Source organism: Neoarius graeffei, chromosome 10 (assembly GCF_027579695.1).
Source record: "Neoarius graeffei isolate fNeoGra1 chromosome 10, fNeoGra1.pri, whole genome shotgun sequence".
In the NCBI taxonomy this organism is placed as follows: domain Eukaryota; kingdom Metazoa; phylum Chordata; class Actinopteri; order Siluriformes; family Ariidae; genus Neoarius; species Neoarius graeffei.
The window spans coordinates 17,758,205-17,770,192 of NC_083578.1; the positions used below are offsets into that span (position 1 = coordinate 17,758,205).

An 11,988-nucleotide genomic window follows, 5' to 3' on the forward strand; every position below is an offset into this window, starting at 1 on the left:
TATTGCAGTCCCCCCCCCAAACTTGCCATTTTTTCCCTTTCTTTTCTCTTGAACTAAAGTAAGAAAAGAAAGCTTTCCTCTTGTGCCAGTCAGAAGCTTTTTTTTTTGCCCCCCCCCCAAAAAAAAATGACATACCGTACACAAATGGGAGTAGGGCTGGGCAATAAGACGATATGATATTAAAGCTAGACTGCCTTTCAGATTTTAAGTGTAGCTCATAAAAATAATTTTCCCTGACACCCAATTATTTTTGTTTAGTGGACTGAAAGGTACTGAATTTGAATCACAAACTTCCAATTTTATTAAGGTTTTTTTTTTTTGCCTAACAGAGCAATTAATGAATTTAGGGCCACGTGGCCCTAAATTCTCCGCTATTTTTTCCTGCTTCACCATGACCCAATTCACGATACTGCGTCATGCATGACGTGGTGGGCCTTCCCCGTCACGCAAGGCATTGTGGGATACAAATTTGAAACAGGAGAGAAAAATGGAGGACGCAAATGAAACGTGAAAGACTGACTACAGTAACGGAAAGCGAGAAGAAAAGACGTTATGTTGTGAAGGAAAGGAAATGCAGGACCAAACTAATAAATAAATATCGGCGGTCAGCGAGCACCTCGGTGTGATCAGCTGTTCGTTTAGTGACCGAATGATGTAACTGTCAGTGCACTGTCAAAGGTAAACCTGTGCATGCGCCTGCGCGCACACACACACACACACACACACACACACACACACACACACACACACACACAGGGACTTCCTCTGTCTGCTTGACTGCGCAAAGCGAGCAATTTCATGCATATTATTTGCTCGGGAATCCCCTCAAATGAAATAACTTCCTAGCCACAGAATTGCCTGATATTTAGTGAGATATTACAGAAATAAACATGTATCGCAATGACCAAATTTTCACAGGGAATTAAATTTCACTGATTTTTATGAAATCGAAAGGCCGTCTCGCTTTAATATTGCAATATATTGATGCACTTTCCTGAGATTGATTTTCAGAGAGAAATGAATATCTGAAAATGATACTTTTCCACAACGTGGCTCGATTTTCTTATTGGAAAACCATCAATAAAAATAAATGCGTCATGAATAAGGTAGAAAGACGGAAATCGGATTTTTCAAGCAGGCATGTTGAGTGTTGTTGCATAGTTTGTCCACCAGAGAGCGAACTGCGACCTCACTGTTGGCAACACACTTGTTTGGAATGCCACAAATCCCAACAATCAGCTGAACCAAGCAGAGTCAAGCGGAGTAATGACAACGTGTTGAACAGATGAAGGTTTTCAGCTATTTAAAAAAAAAAATTTGCATATGCCATATTTGAGTGATGATGGATTAAACCTCCCCCCCCCAATTAAGTAGGTTATATCTTGAAAACGCAACCCATATCTGTGCATGTTTCCAGATGAATAGTTGTGTATATTATGGAATCAATTTTGTGCCAAAATGTTCATACAATACTTTTGAAATATCAAACAAAAACGACAAATCAAAATACAAAAAAAAAGTCAATTTTTTTAGACTGGCAAACAAATTATTCGTGTAATCGTGCAAAATATTAGTCTATTACTCTTCAGAAACCTTTTTTGTTCTGCATCTTTCTCAGTTTTGTTTGACGTAATTTATTTTGGTTGCGATTCCAGCTTTCTCGTTTGCGCTCCCTGACTTTTTGCTTGCAGTTTTGGCACAAACTTCACGTGTGGGTGGGCTGTCCAGGAATGCATTCCCATTGGCTAACTTGTGTTTGACTGACAGCTACGCTCAGCCATTCCCCCGGAGGCTGTTGCGGCCATTTCCTACTCGGATTCTGGCGGACTGTTTGACGAGTGACCGATCCATTGACGGTAAACAAGGATCGAGTGGACTTCAGTGGCGACTATGATATTGAATTTACACTTTGTTGAATTAATTCAATATCATAGTCGCCACTGAAGTCCACTCGATCCTTGTTTACCGTCAATGGATCGATCACTCGTCAAACAGTCCGCCAGAATCCGAGTAGGGAATGGCTGAGCGTAGCTGTCAGTCAAACACAAGTTAGCCAATGGGAATGTATTCCTGGACAGCCCACCCACACGTGAAGTTTGTGCCAAAACTGCAAGCAAAAAGTCAGGGAGCGCAAACGAGAAAGCTGGAATCGCAACCAAAATAAATTACGTCAAACAAAACTGAGAAAGATGTGGAACAAAAATAAAAGGTTTCTGAAGAGTAATAGACTGATATTTTGCACGATTACACGAATAATTTGTTTGCCAGTCTAAAAAAATTGACTTTTTTTTTTTTTGTATTTTGATTTGTCGTTTTTGTTAGATATTTCAAAAGTATTGTATGAACATTTTGGCACAAAATTGATTCCATAGTATATAGTTAAAGTAATTCTGTTGTGAACTTGGTTGTTCATGTACATGTAGGCCTGCTTGACTATTTTTTTATACTATTCACGATGTTTTAATACATCCACTGATTTTAAAGGAAAAGGCAACTTTTGTACAAAACCAGGTGTGTAATAGGAGAAAAACATATACATAATCAATTCCGTTAATTATTTCCATTATATATCGAACATGAAAAAATATTTTTAACTTTGAAATCATGAATTGACACAGAGGAGTCGAAGTTGGAGGAGTCAGCCATTTTGAGATTGTGGGCAACTATAAACCAATCAGAATCTTTCGTTAATGCGCCTCCCTCTGATCTGTGACGTCACTGGGCCCATGAAAACAGTGTTTACAAGCAGATCACTGTGATTAGGAGTCCCGGCGGGCGGCTTGTATTCGATTCGTTTATATCCCGACCTTGTCAGCTGTCAGATTTATGTTCATGGACCCGGTAAGCTGGTAAATAATATATATATTTTTTCTTTACCAAATTCTAACAGAAAACGAGAGTGCCCGAAAGGGAAAACCGGGCCGAGCCGCTTCACGCATGCGCAGTAGGCTTGGTAGGACAAATCCAAATCGGAGTCATTCAGGATTCAGCCATGTTTTTGCTCCGTGTTTTTACTCAACCAAAGTTATACAGTATTATGAGCTTTAAGTTGCATAAATAAAACCATTTGGTGAAACTTTGAAGAAGCGATTGTACTGGTTTTTTACCTTATTACCATGAAGCACTGAAGAGTTCTTTTCAGTGGTGGGCCGCATGATGTCACGCAGTAGATCAATATGGCGGAACGCATCTTTGCTGAGCTCAGCGCAAGCCCATATTATTAAAAGTTAAAAGATACTGTTATGTGGTCTGTTCTTTCTCTATAAATTCCATGATCGATTACTTTATATATTTATCTATCTATTTGTGGTGATTTTGTACAAAAGTTGCCTTTTCCTTTAATATCGGTTATTGGAAACCTGTATCATTCAGGCCGTAGTCATGAAAATGTCTTCAAGTATCAAGATTTTTTTTTTTTTTAAAACAACGATGGTGACAAACATCAGAGGCTGTTACAAAGCAGGAAAAAAGTTGTTGTATTTATGGACAAATAAGAATTTTGGGCTTTGCGATTTCCTAAATATGAATTGTGCACAATCTGACTGCGGCTAACAAGGACCGAGGTTCATTTCAGATTGATTGTAACCACTGAGCTACCGTCACCTTCCTATATGTTTACACTTTACAGCTGTCCTCATGTCCAAAGTGGCATCTGAAGATTGATAGCACGTTATTTTTGTGTGTCTGTGTTAGACTCTCCCTAAGTTGCTGTCTCAGCTGGCTCCAGCTTTTAGCTTGTCCGGCTGCAGCTTTGTGGTGGAGCGCTCTAAAGAGTCGACGGCGCGAGTGGTGGTGTGGAAGGAGATCGGCGTCCAGCGCAGCTACACCATGGAGAGCACATTGTGCGGCTGCGACCAGGGCAAATACAAGGTGTGTGTGTGTAAGGAATGGGGGAGGGACACAACAACTATAATTTGCGTGTGAGACAGAGAGAAGATATCCAGTTAGAGACGAAGAGGGAGGGGTGAGATGAGGTGAGGCGGAGTTTAGTCAGTAGATGGTGCTGTAGGTCGGTGGATGAACAGAGTGATGACGACGCTGAGACCTCGGCTCTCCAAATCAGTGACTCATTCTGCGTGTTCTCACAGATAATGGCTCCCCATGAGAAAGTAAAGCAACATGGCTGAAGCTTTCTGCAGTGAGGGGCTCAGTGCTCGCTCTCTCTCTCTCTGTCTATCTCTCGCATGCACGAACTCGTGCTTGGGGAGATGATTTGTGATGGATATCTGGTGGAAGCCAGCTGCTGAAACCTGCATTAGTTCAGCTTTCTCTCTTGAATTTGTGTGTGTGTTTAGGGTCTCCAAATCGGGACGAGAGAGCTGGAGGAAATGGGAGCCCAGTTCTGTGTGGCTCTGCTCAGACTGCGACGTCACACGTCACCCCTGGAGCTGCGCAACCACAACACACACCTGCTGGATGTAGACAATGATCTAATAGACACAAGCTGCAATGTCACCTGGTACACACAGAAACACACTCATGAATAAAACACTTGAATTGACTGTGGTGCAACGTACCAAAGCCAAAAGATTCAAAGCGCACCCAAATTGTCACCGTACATTTACCAGAAGAAATAATGGCTCTAAACTGAGCTACACACACACAAGGCAGCGCGAGTAACTTGTTTTGTGGCAGATTGATGACGAAGGGAAACGGGGCTCACTGACACACTGCATCTCTCTCAGTTAAAGCACCGAGAGGCTGCGAAGCTCAAACACAAAGCGATTTCATCCCGTAAGTAGTTTGGCTGCGTTGCGTGATGGGGTTAATAAAGGTCAAATAGTTGTTGGTATGATGGTTAGGTATGTAATTTGAACAATTTTAAAAGCACTTCATCACAACAACAAAAAATGCAATTCAAGCACTTAAAGGACTGCAAAAAGGAAGAACGGAAATGAATCAGTATTTTAAAGAACACGTCCAATTAACCTACGTTCTAATTTCATTTCAAATCCATAAACTATCTACATTCATAGACATGTAGAAGGGAAGATTTTACAGACAGTATTTAGTGTGAATTTTTTTTATTTTTTCAGTGAAAAGCATCAACCTTTTTGCTGTTTCATGTAAATAAGTCTTCAGGTGAAAGATTTTAAAAACATACACGTTTTTACTGTTGGCTCATAAATCACTGAGCATAATGTTTATTAAACATGGTTGGATTTTTTTTTTCCCCCTCCAACACATCCAAAATGAATATTAAATCCATTAACCGAAATGTTTTTGCTCCTAAAATCTCTGGGGGGAGAGAGAAAGAAAACAATCATGAGTAATAGCTTGAATGATATCAGTGTCTAGAAGCTTCTTGAGAACGCACCTCTGCTCCTCCCAGCTTGTTTACTTCTTCTTTAATGGATGACCACACACACACACCACACTCACTCATGTCTTGTCTCCTCCATTCCTCTTCTAATGGCTGGCACTACTTGAGGAGCTCTCAGTCGCACTGGGCTCTACACACTTGAGTGAAGTAAGCGAAAGCACTCTAGCCACTCTCTCCTCATTACAGCCGTCTAATCACCTGATCCGAAAAGGCCGCTAATCCAGTTTGAGGCGGCCCCCAGCGTCTGGCCCCCCTCGCCTGCCCGCGTCTCGTTGGGATCCAGTTTCTCACCCCCTCACACCATTAAAACCATTAAAAAGCCACTGAAACCAGCCAAACCACTGGGCTGCGTGGAACGCGCAAAAACATTAAACCATTTAACTGCTGAACAAGAGAGCCATAAAACCATCATCACATTATTGTATTAGAGAGAGAGAGGGAGAAATGTATTGAGGTTTTAAACCACTGTACGATCTGTAGCCACTTTTGGTGTTTGCCATTTCGACCAGCGGTGGTGATAACAGAGTGGACACGGTTCAGGTTAATTAAAAAATGAGCACTCACGTCATGTACAAGGGAATACAACAGGCTATTTACAGTACCACTCAAAAGTTTGTACACCCCTACTCATTCATACTTTTTCCCCCAGTATTTTGACTCTCTTCTATATTGTAGAACAATACTGAAGACATCAAAACTATGAAATAACATATGGATCATATATGGAGTTGTGTGGTAAACAAAAAAAAGTGTCTCATCTCATTATCTGTAGCCGCTTTATCCTGTTCTACAGGGTCGCAGGCAAGCTGGAGCCTATCCCAGCTGACTACGGGCGAAAGGCGGGGTACACCCTGGACAAGTCGCCAGGTCATCACAGGGCTGACACATAGACACAGACAACCATTCACACCTACGGTCAATTTAGAGTCACCAGTTAACCTAACCTGCATGTCTTTGGACTGTGGGGGAAACCGGAGCACCCGGAGGAAACCCACACGGACACGGGGAGAACATGCAAACTCCGTACAGAAAGGCCTTCGTCGGCCACCGGGCTCGAACCCGGACCTTCTTGCTGTGAGGCGACAGCGCTAACCACTACACCACCGTGCCGCACCCCCCCCCCCCCCCCCCCCAAAAAAAGTGTGTGTTTGTTTAAAAAATGTTCCATAGTTAGATTCTTCAAAGTAGCCATCGTTTACCTTGACACTTTGCACACTATTGGCATTATCTTAACCAGCTTTCTGCGATGATCTGGTGATTTGTCCAGGGTGTACCCCGCCTTTCGCCCATAGTCAGCTGGGATAGGCTCCAGCTTCCCCACGACCCTGCACAGGATAAGCGGTTCCAGATAATGGATGGATGGATGAACCAGCTTCATGAGGTAGTCACCTGGAATGCTTTTCAATTAACAGGTGTGTCTCGTCAAAAGTTAACTAGTGGATGATTTTCATGCCTCCTTAATGTATTTGCGATCAAATAGTAAATTTAAAAAATGCCCTATAATAAATAGTCCTATTTGACAGCTGTAGTAATCCATATTATGTCGAGAACCGCTCAACTAAGTAAAGAGAAATGACATCCATCATTACTTTGACATGAAGTGTCTTTTTTTTTTTTTTTTTTTAAATTCATAGAAATAAAGAAGGCGGCACGGTGATGTAGTGGTTAGCGCTGTCGCCTCACAGCAAGAAGGTCCTGGGTTCGAGCCCCGGGGCCGGCGAGGGCCTTTCTGTGCGGAGTTTGCATGTTCTCCCCGTGTCCGCATGGGTTTCCTCCGGGTGCTCCGGTTTCCCCCACAGTCCAAAGACATGCAGGTTAGGTTAACTGGTGACTCTAAATTGACCGTAGGTGTGAATGTGAGTGTGAATGGTTGTCTGTGTCTATGTGTCAGCCCTGTGATGACCTGGCGACTTGTCCAGGGTGTACCCTGCCTTTCGCCCATAGTCAGCTGGGATAGGCTCCAGCTTGCCTGCGACCCTGTAGAAGGATAAAGCGGCTAGAGATAATGAGATGAGATGAGAAATAAAGAAAAAAATTTAATTAGGTGTGTCCAAACTTTTGACTGCTACTGTAAATATTTACATTTGCACTTTTTTTCTTTTTTTTTTTTTTTTTTATTAAATCTAAACAACTTCCGAGCCCGAAAGCCAACCAAGCAGAGAGCAACGTTGTATAACAAGCTGCACAGTTAATCATATATGAGCCACAATCAGGATCAGGAAACATCAGTTATATGTAGTCAGTAGTATATTACATTACATACTGTATATAAAGGGATAAAATACTTCAGGATGTGTTATTATAGAGTGATTATCTTCTGCTAACCGCACATCCTGAAGTGTTTTATTCCTCGTATAATACAGTGGCTTGCCAACGATAAAAATTAGATTCATTAATGAACCTTTTAACTGTTTATAGCTTCGTACATTTAATGTTACAGGATGTCAGTCACACACTTTAGTTCCTGCTATCACTTAGATTTTAGAATTATATATAGGATTAGGGTTATGGCGTCTCCCTCTCTCTCTCTAAGATGGTGAGACAAAAATGCAGCATGTCGTTTTTCAGAAAAGATAAAGTGCAAATTCCTCTGTCCTGAAGACTTTCCCATGTCTGAAAACTTCTCTTACAAAGAGCCGAGATTGGAGACTCCTTCCATAAATGTTAAATAACAGCATGTTTTTTAAACAAGTTTATAACTAGTCTTGAATTATGTGGCGCAACTAATATCCAAGTTCCTGTGAATGAGAAATGATGGCTTATTAGAATGTGCATTAATAATTAATAAACTTGTGATTTCGCCTTGCAGCCGGACACGTCAATGCTGTTATCGAAAATTAAATTAATCAACACCTTCTGGCCAATCTGGATAATTATAAACTGATTGCTAAAGATAAGGCAGGTGTATACTGTATAGTCATCCATCCATTATCCGTAACTGCTCATCTTGTGCAGGGCAAGCTGGAGCCTATCTCAGCTGACTATGGGTGAGAGGCGGGTACACCCTGGACAAGTCGCCAGATCATCGCAGGGCTGATACATAGAGACAAACAACCATTCACACTCACATTCACACCTACGGTCAATTTAGAGCCACCAGCTAGCCTAACCTGCATGTCTTTGGACTGTGGGGGAACCCAGAGGACACCCACGCGGACACGGAGAACATGCACACTCCACACAGAAAGGCCTCCATCAGCCGCTGGGCTTGAACCCAGAGCCTTCTTGCTGTGAGGCGACAGTGCTAACCACTACACCACCGTGCCGCCCCTATATTGTGTTGTATAATTGTAAACCAAATTACATTATTATATAATCACAAACGGGGGGGGACAAAGGAATGGAGTTGAATATATTGTGCCAAATACATCTAATATTTAGGTTGTAATCAAGAATGTTTAGCAAAATCCAGATCTATTGTAACATGAACTTTGCTCCTAAACAAGTGAGGTGACTATCAATAGTGTGTGTTTTTATCCTGCAGCCCCACCACTTATGTGATGGAAGAAGACGAGCCTGCCTTTCTGGAAGAAGTGGACTACAGCGCTGAGAGTGACGACGAGAACGACCCCGAGCTCGAACCTGCCCACGTGGACCTGAGCTCGGACCCTGAATTTAACCACCAAGACACTCTTACCTGAGGGCTAATTAGCGTCTCTAGTCCATACCAAATTTGAGACACAACCTTAATAAAAAAAGTCCTAGTTACTGATACCCATGTACTCTAACAATAAACTTTGTTTTACATTTACATAACAGCTACTGGAATCATATTGGGCACCTCATATAATTGCAGTTAACCAAATTAGATACTATAAACACGTCTTAATACGATAACAGTAAATCAACTGTCCTCAATTGCAACACAGCCAAACCAGAAAACCAAATGTCCAGAGAATTTTTGGGCACTGTAGCTAGTAATGTTAAAAATGCTAAACGCCTTAGCGATTTCAAGTCATTAAGAACAAACGAATGGTGCTACGTGTGGACGCTTCACATTTCAATTTGTTCACATACACTACAGCGAAGCTGCCTTTCTCTTAAACCTTAAAGCATTGACCTTATATCACATCATTATATCATTACATTAGTGTTCCGTTGCAACACATATTACAGTATTGCATGGGATGAGAGGGGGGGAAAAAAAAACTCGCTGCACACCCACCACCATGCTTCACTTTGCAGTTCAGTGTGAGGAATGTAATACCAGGTTTATCTTCATATCACTTGCGTGTATTTGGTGTCTGATAGCAACTAAGTAGTGTGAACAGGTTACAGTGTTGGATCAGTATCACATCAGTCAGGATCTGATCTTGCAGCCATTTGCACCATTTCGCAAAAACAAAACGACAAAAACAAATTGATGACACTTTAAGTGGGAAAGCTCTTGTACTTTAATTTCCATGTGGAATTATTTCTGTTTGTATAGTCAATGCATGACTCTTGAATGTCGCTTTTCTAATTTATTTTATTTGTTGGGGGGAGGGGAGGTTGGGGTGGAGGGGACCTGTTGTAGCTTTGTGTGTGTGTGCGCGCGTGCGTGGATGTGGTTTAAATATGTATGGGAGATACAGTACATACCAAAATTTTTGATTTTCAAAATGACTGTCCAACTTCTGACTGAAGTGAAAGTAATAAATACTTAAGTGAAACTGGCATCATGTTATTTGTGTTGTCATTTAAAGAACAAAATTGGCGTGGTTTGAAAATAAGGATGTGATGGTAAATCTACCTGCTGGTATAGCGTGATTTAAAAAAAAAAAAAGGTGAAATAATACTATTCCATCTCAAAGGTTTACATCTACATTCCAGTCGTACAGTTCTATTTATTGTTTATTTTATATTACCCGTTTTATTACATAGCAATTCTCATTAATTTTTTAGCTTATTTTTCTGGTAATTGACTTTGTTGTTGGGACTCTGCATTAAGAATTTTATCAAAGCTAGCTGTCCAAGAGTAGTTGAAATTCAAAATGCTAGCTAATGTTGGGGATTGTCCCAAAATAAAAGTAATGAGTTAACGTTAAAGATAATTATCAAAGCTAGCCAGCTAAAATCAGTGAAAATTCCCAAATGCTAGTCAATATTATAGCATGTCTCCAAACAAAGCAAGTTACCTATAGTTAGAAAAAAAATCAATCCTAACTAGCCAACACCAGTGAGAGTTAAAAAAAAAAAAAAAAAGCAGCTAGCTAATACTAGGGAATATTTCCAAAACAAGCTACTTATCTAATGTTACAGGAAATTATCAGAGTTAGCAAATGAGCATGAATTTTTTTCCAAATGCTAGTTAAAGGTAGACTGCCTTTCAGTTTTTTCAAGTTTAGGTCATAAAAAGAATTTTCCCGACACTGTTATTTTTGTTTAGTGGACTGAAAGCTACTGAATTCTAATCACAGATTTCTAATTTTATTTGGGTTTTTTTCCTTTAACAGAATAATTAATGAATTTAGGGCCATGTGGCCCTAAATTCTTTGCTATTTTTTCCTGCTTCACCATGACCCAATTCAAGATACTATGTCATGCATCACGTGGTGGGCTTTCTCTGTTCGTACAAGGCATTGTGCGATACAAATTTGAAACAGGACAGGAAAATGGAGGACCGACTATAGTAACGGAAAGCGAGAAGAAAAGACGTTATTTTGTGAATGAAAGGAAACGCAGGACCAAACTAATAAATATCAGCGGTCAGCGAGCACCTCGGTGTGATCAGCTGTTCGTTTAGTGACAGAATGATGGGACTGTCAGTGCACGGTCAAGATAAACCTGTAGATGGCAGTAATGCAACACTGGATGCCAGCTGCCGTAAAACCTTAAAGATGAAGACGACGACTAAGGTAAGCATGTGCATGTGCACACGGACTTCCTCTGTCTGCTTGACTGCGCGAAGTGAGTGATTTCGTGCACGTTATTTGCGAGGGAAGCCGCTCAAATTAAATAACTTCCCAGCAGGAACTAAATTTCACCGATTTTATGAAATCAAAAGGCTGTCTACTTTTAATATTATATATGTCCCCAGACAAAGTTAGCCAGCTAAATTTAGCTAGCCAACATTGTTGAATTTTCCTAATGCTAGCTTATATTAGAAAATATCTCCAAATAGAGTTTATTAGCTAAAGTGAGAACCTAGCTAGTCAGCATCAGGGGGGAAAAGAGATTCTCCCCAAACTAAATTAGCTAATATTAGAGAAAATGATCAAGGTTAGCTAGCTAATGCTAGTGAAAATTCCCAAATACTAGCCAACATTAGAGAACATCCTCAAACACTGCTAGCTAGTTAAAGTTAAGGCCAATTTATGCTGACAACGCAGTCCTCGCAGATAGCGTCGCAGATAGCGTCGCAGATGGCGTCTGCGTAGCCCCCCCCTTCGCAGACGCTCTGCGCGCACCTCCCAAAAATTGTGACCACCGCAGAAGCCTCGCAGACAAGAGGGCTCTGATTGGTCCACTCTACATCCACTGTACATGCACTTCCGCTTCCCTACTTTCCCGATTTGGTTTGTTTTCACTACCGCCATTTTTAAAAACACGAGCGAAGATGGAGCAGCACGAAGAGCGGTTGATCGAGGAAGTGAGGAAGTACGGACATCTATACGACTCCAATTCTAGTCATTATAAGTAACTGGAGGATAAACACTCCACTAACCACACCCACCAACTACTCC

The 11,988-nt window shown here is 41.2% G+C and overlaps 1 protein-coding gene across 5 annotated transcripts in view; it reads left to right on the forward strand.

Moving 5' to 3' along the window:
• The window catches only part of agtpbp1 (ATP/GTP binding carboxypeptidase 1), a 91,078-nt gene extending 81,099 nt beyond the window's left edge, over nucleotides 1-9,979 (forward strand). For all 5 annotated transcript variants that reach the window (XM_060931400.1, XM_060931404.1, XM_060931403.1 and 2 more), the window contains exons 24-26: nucleotides 3,694-3,870; nucleotides 4,296-4,459; nucleotides 8,808-9,979. In XM_060931400.1, the coding sequence (XP_060787383.1) occupies nucleotides 3,694-3,870; nucleotides 4,296-4,459; nucleotides 8,808-8,964 (498 nt within the window). In that variant the 3' untranslated portion in view covers nucleotides 8,965-9,979. The remainder of the gene's footprint in view (nucleotides 1-3,693; nucleotides 3,871-4,295; nucleotides 4,460-8,807) is intronic.
• The last annotated feature ends 2,009 nt before the right edge of the window (nucleotides 9,980-11,988 follow it).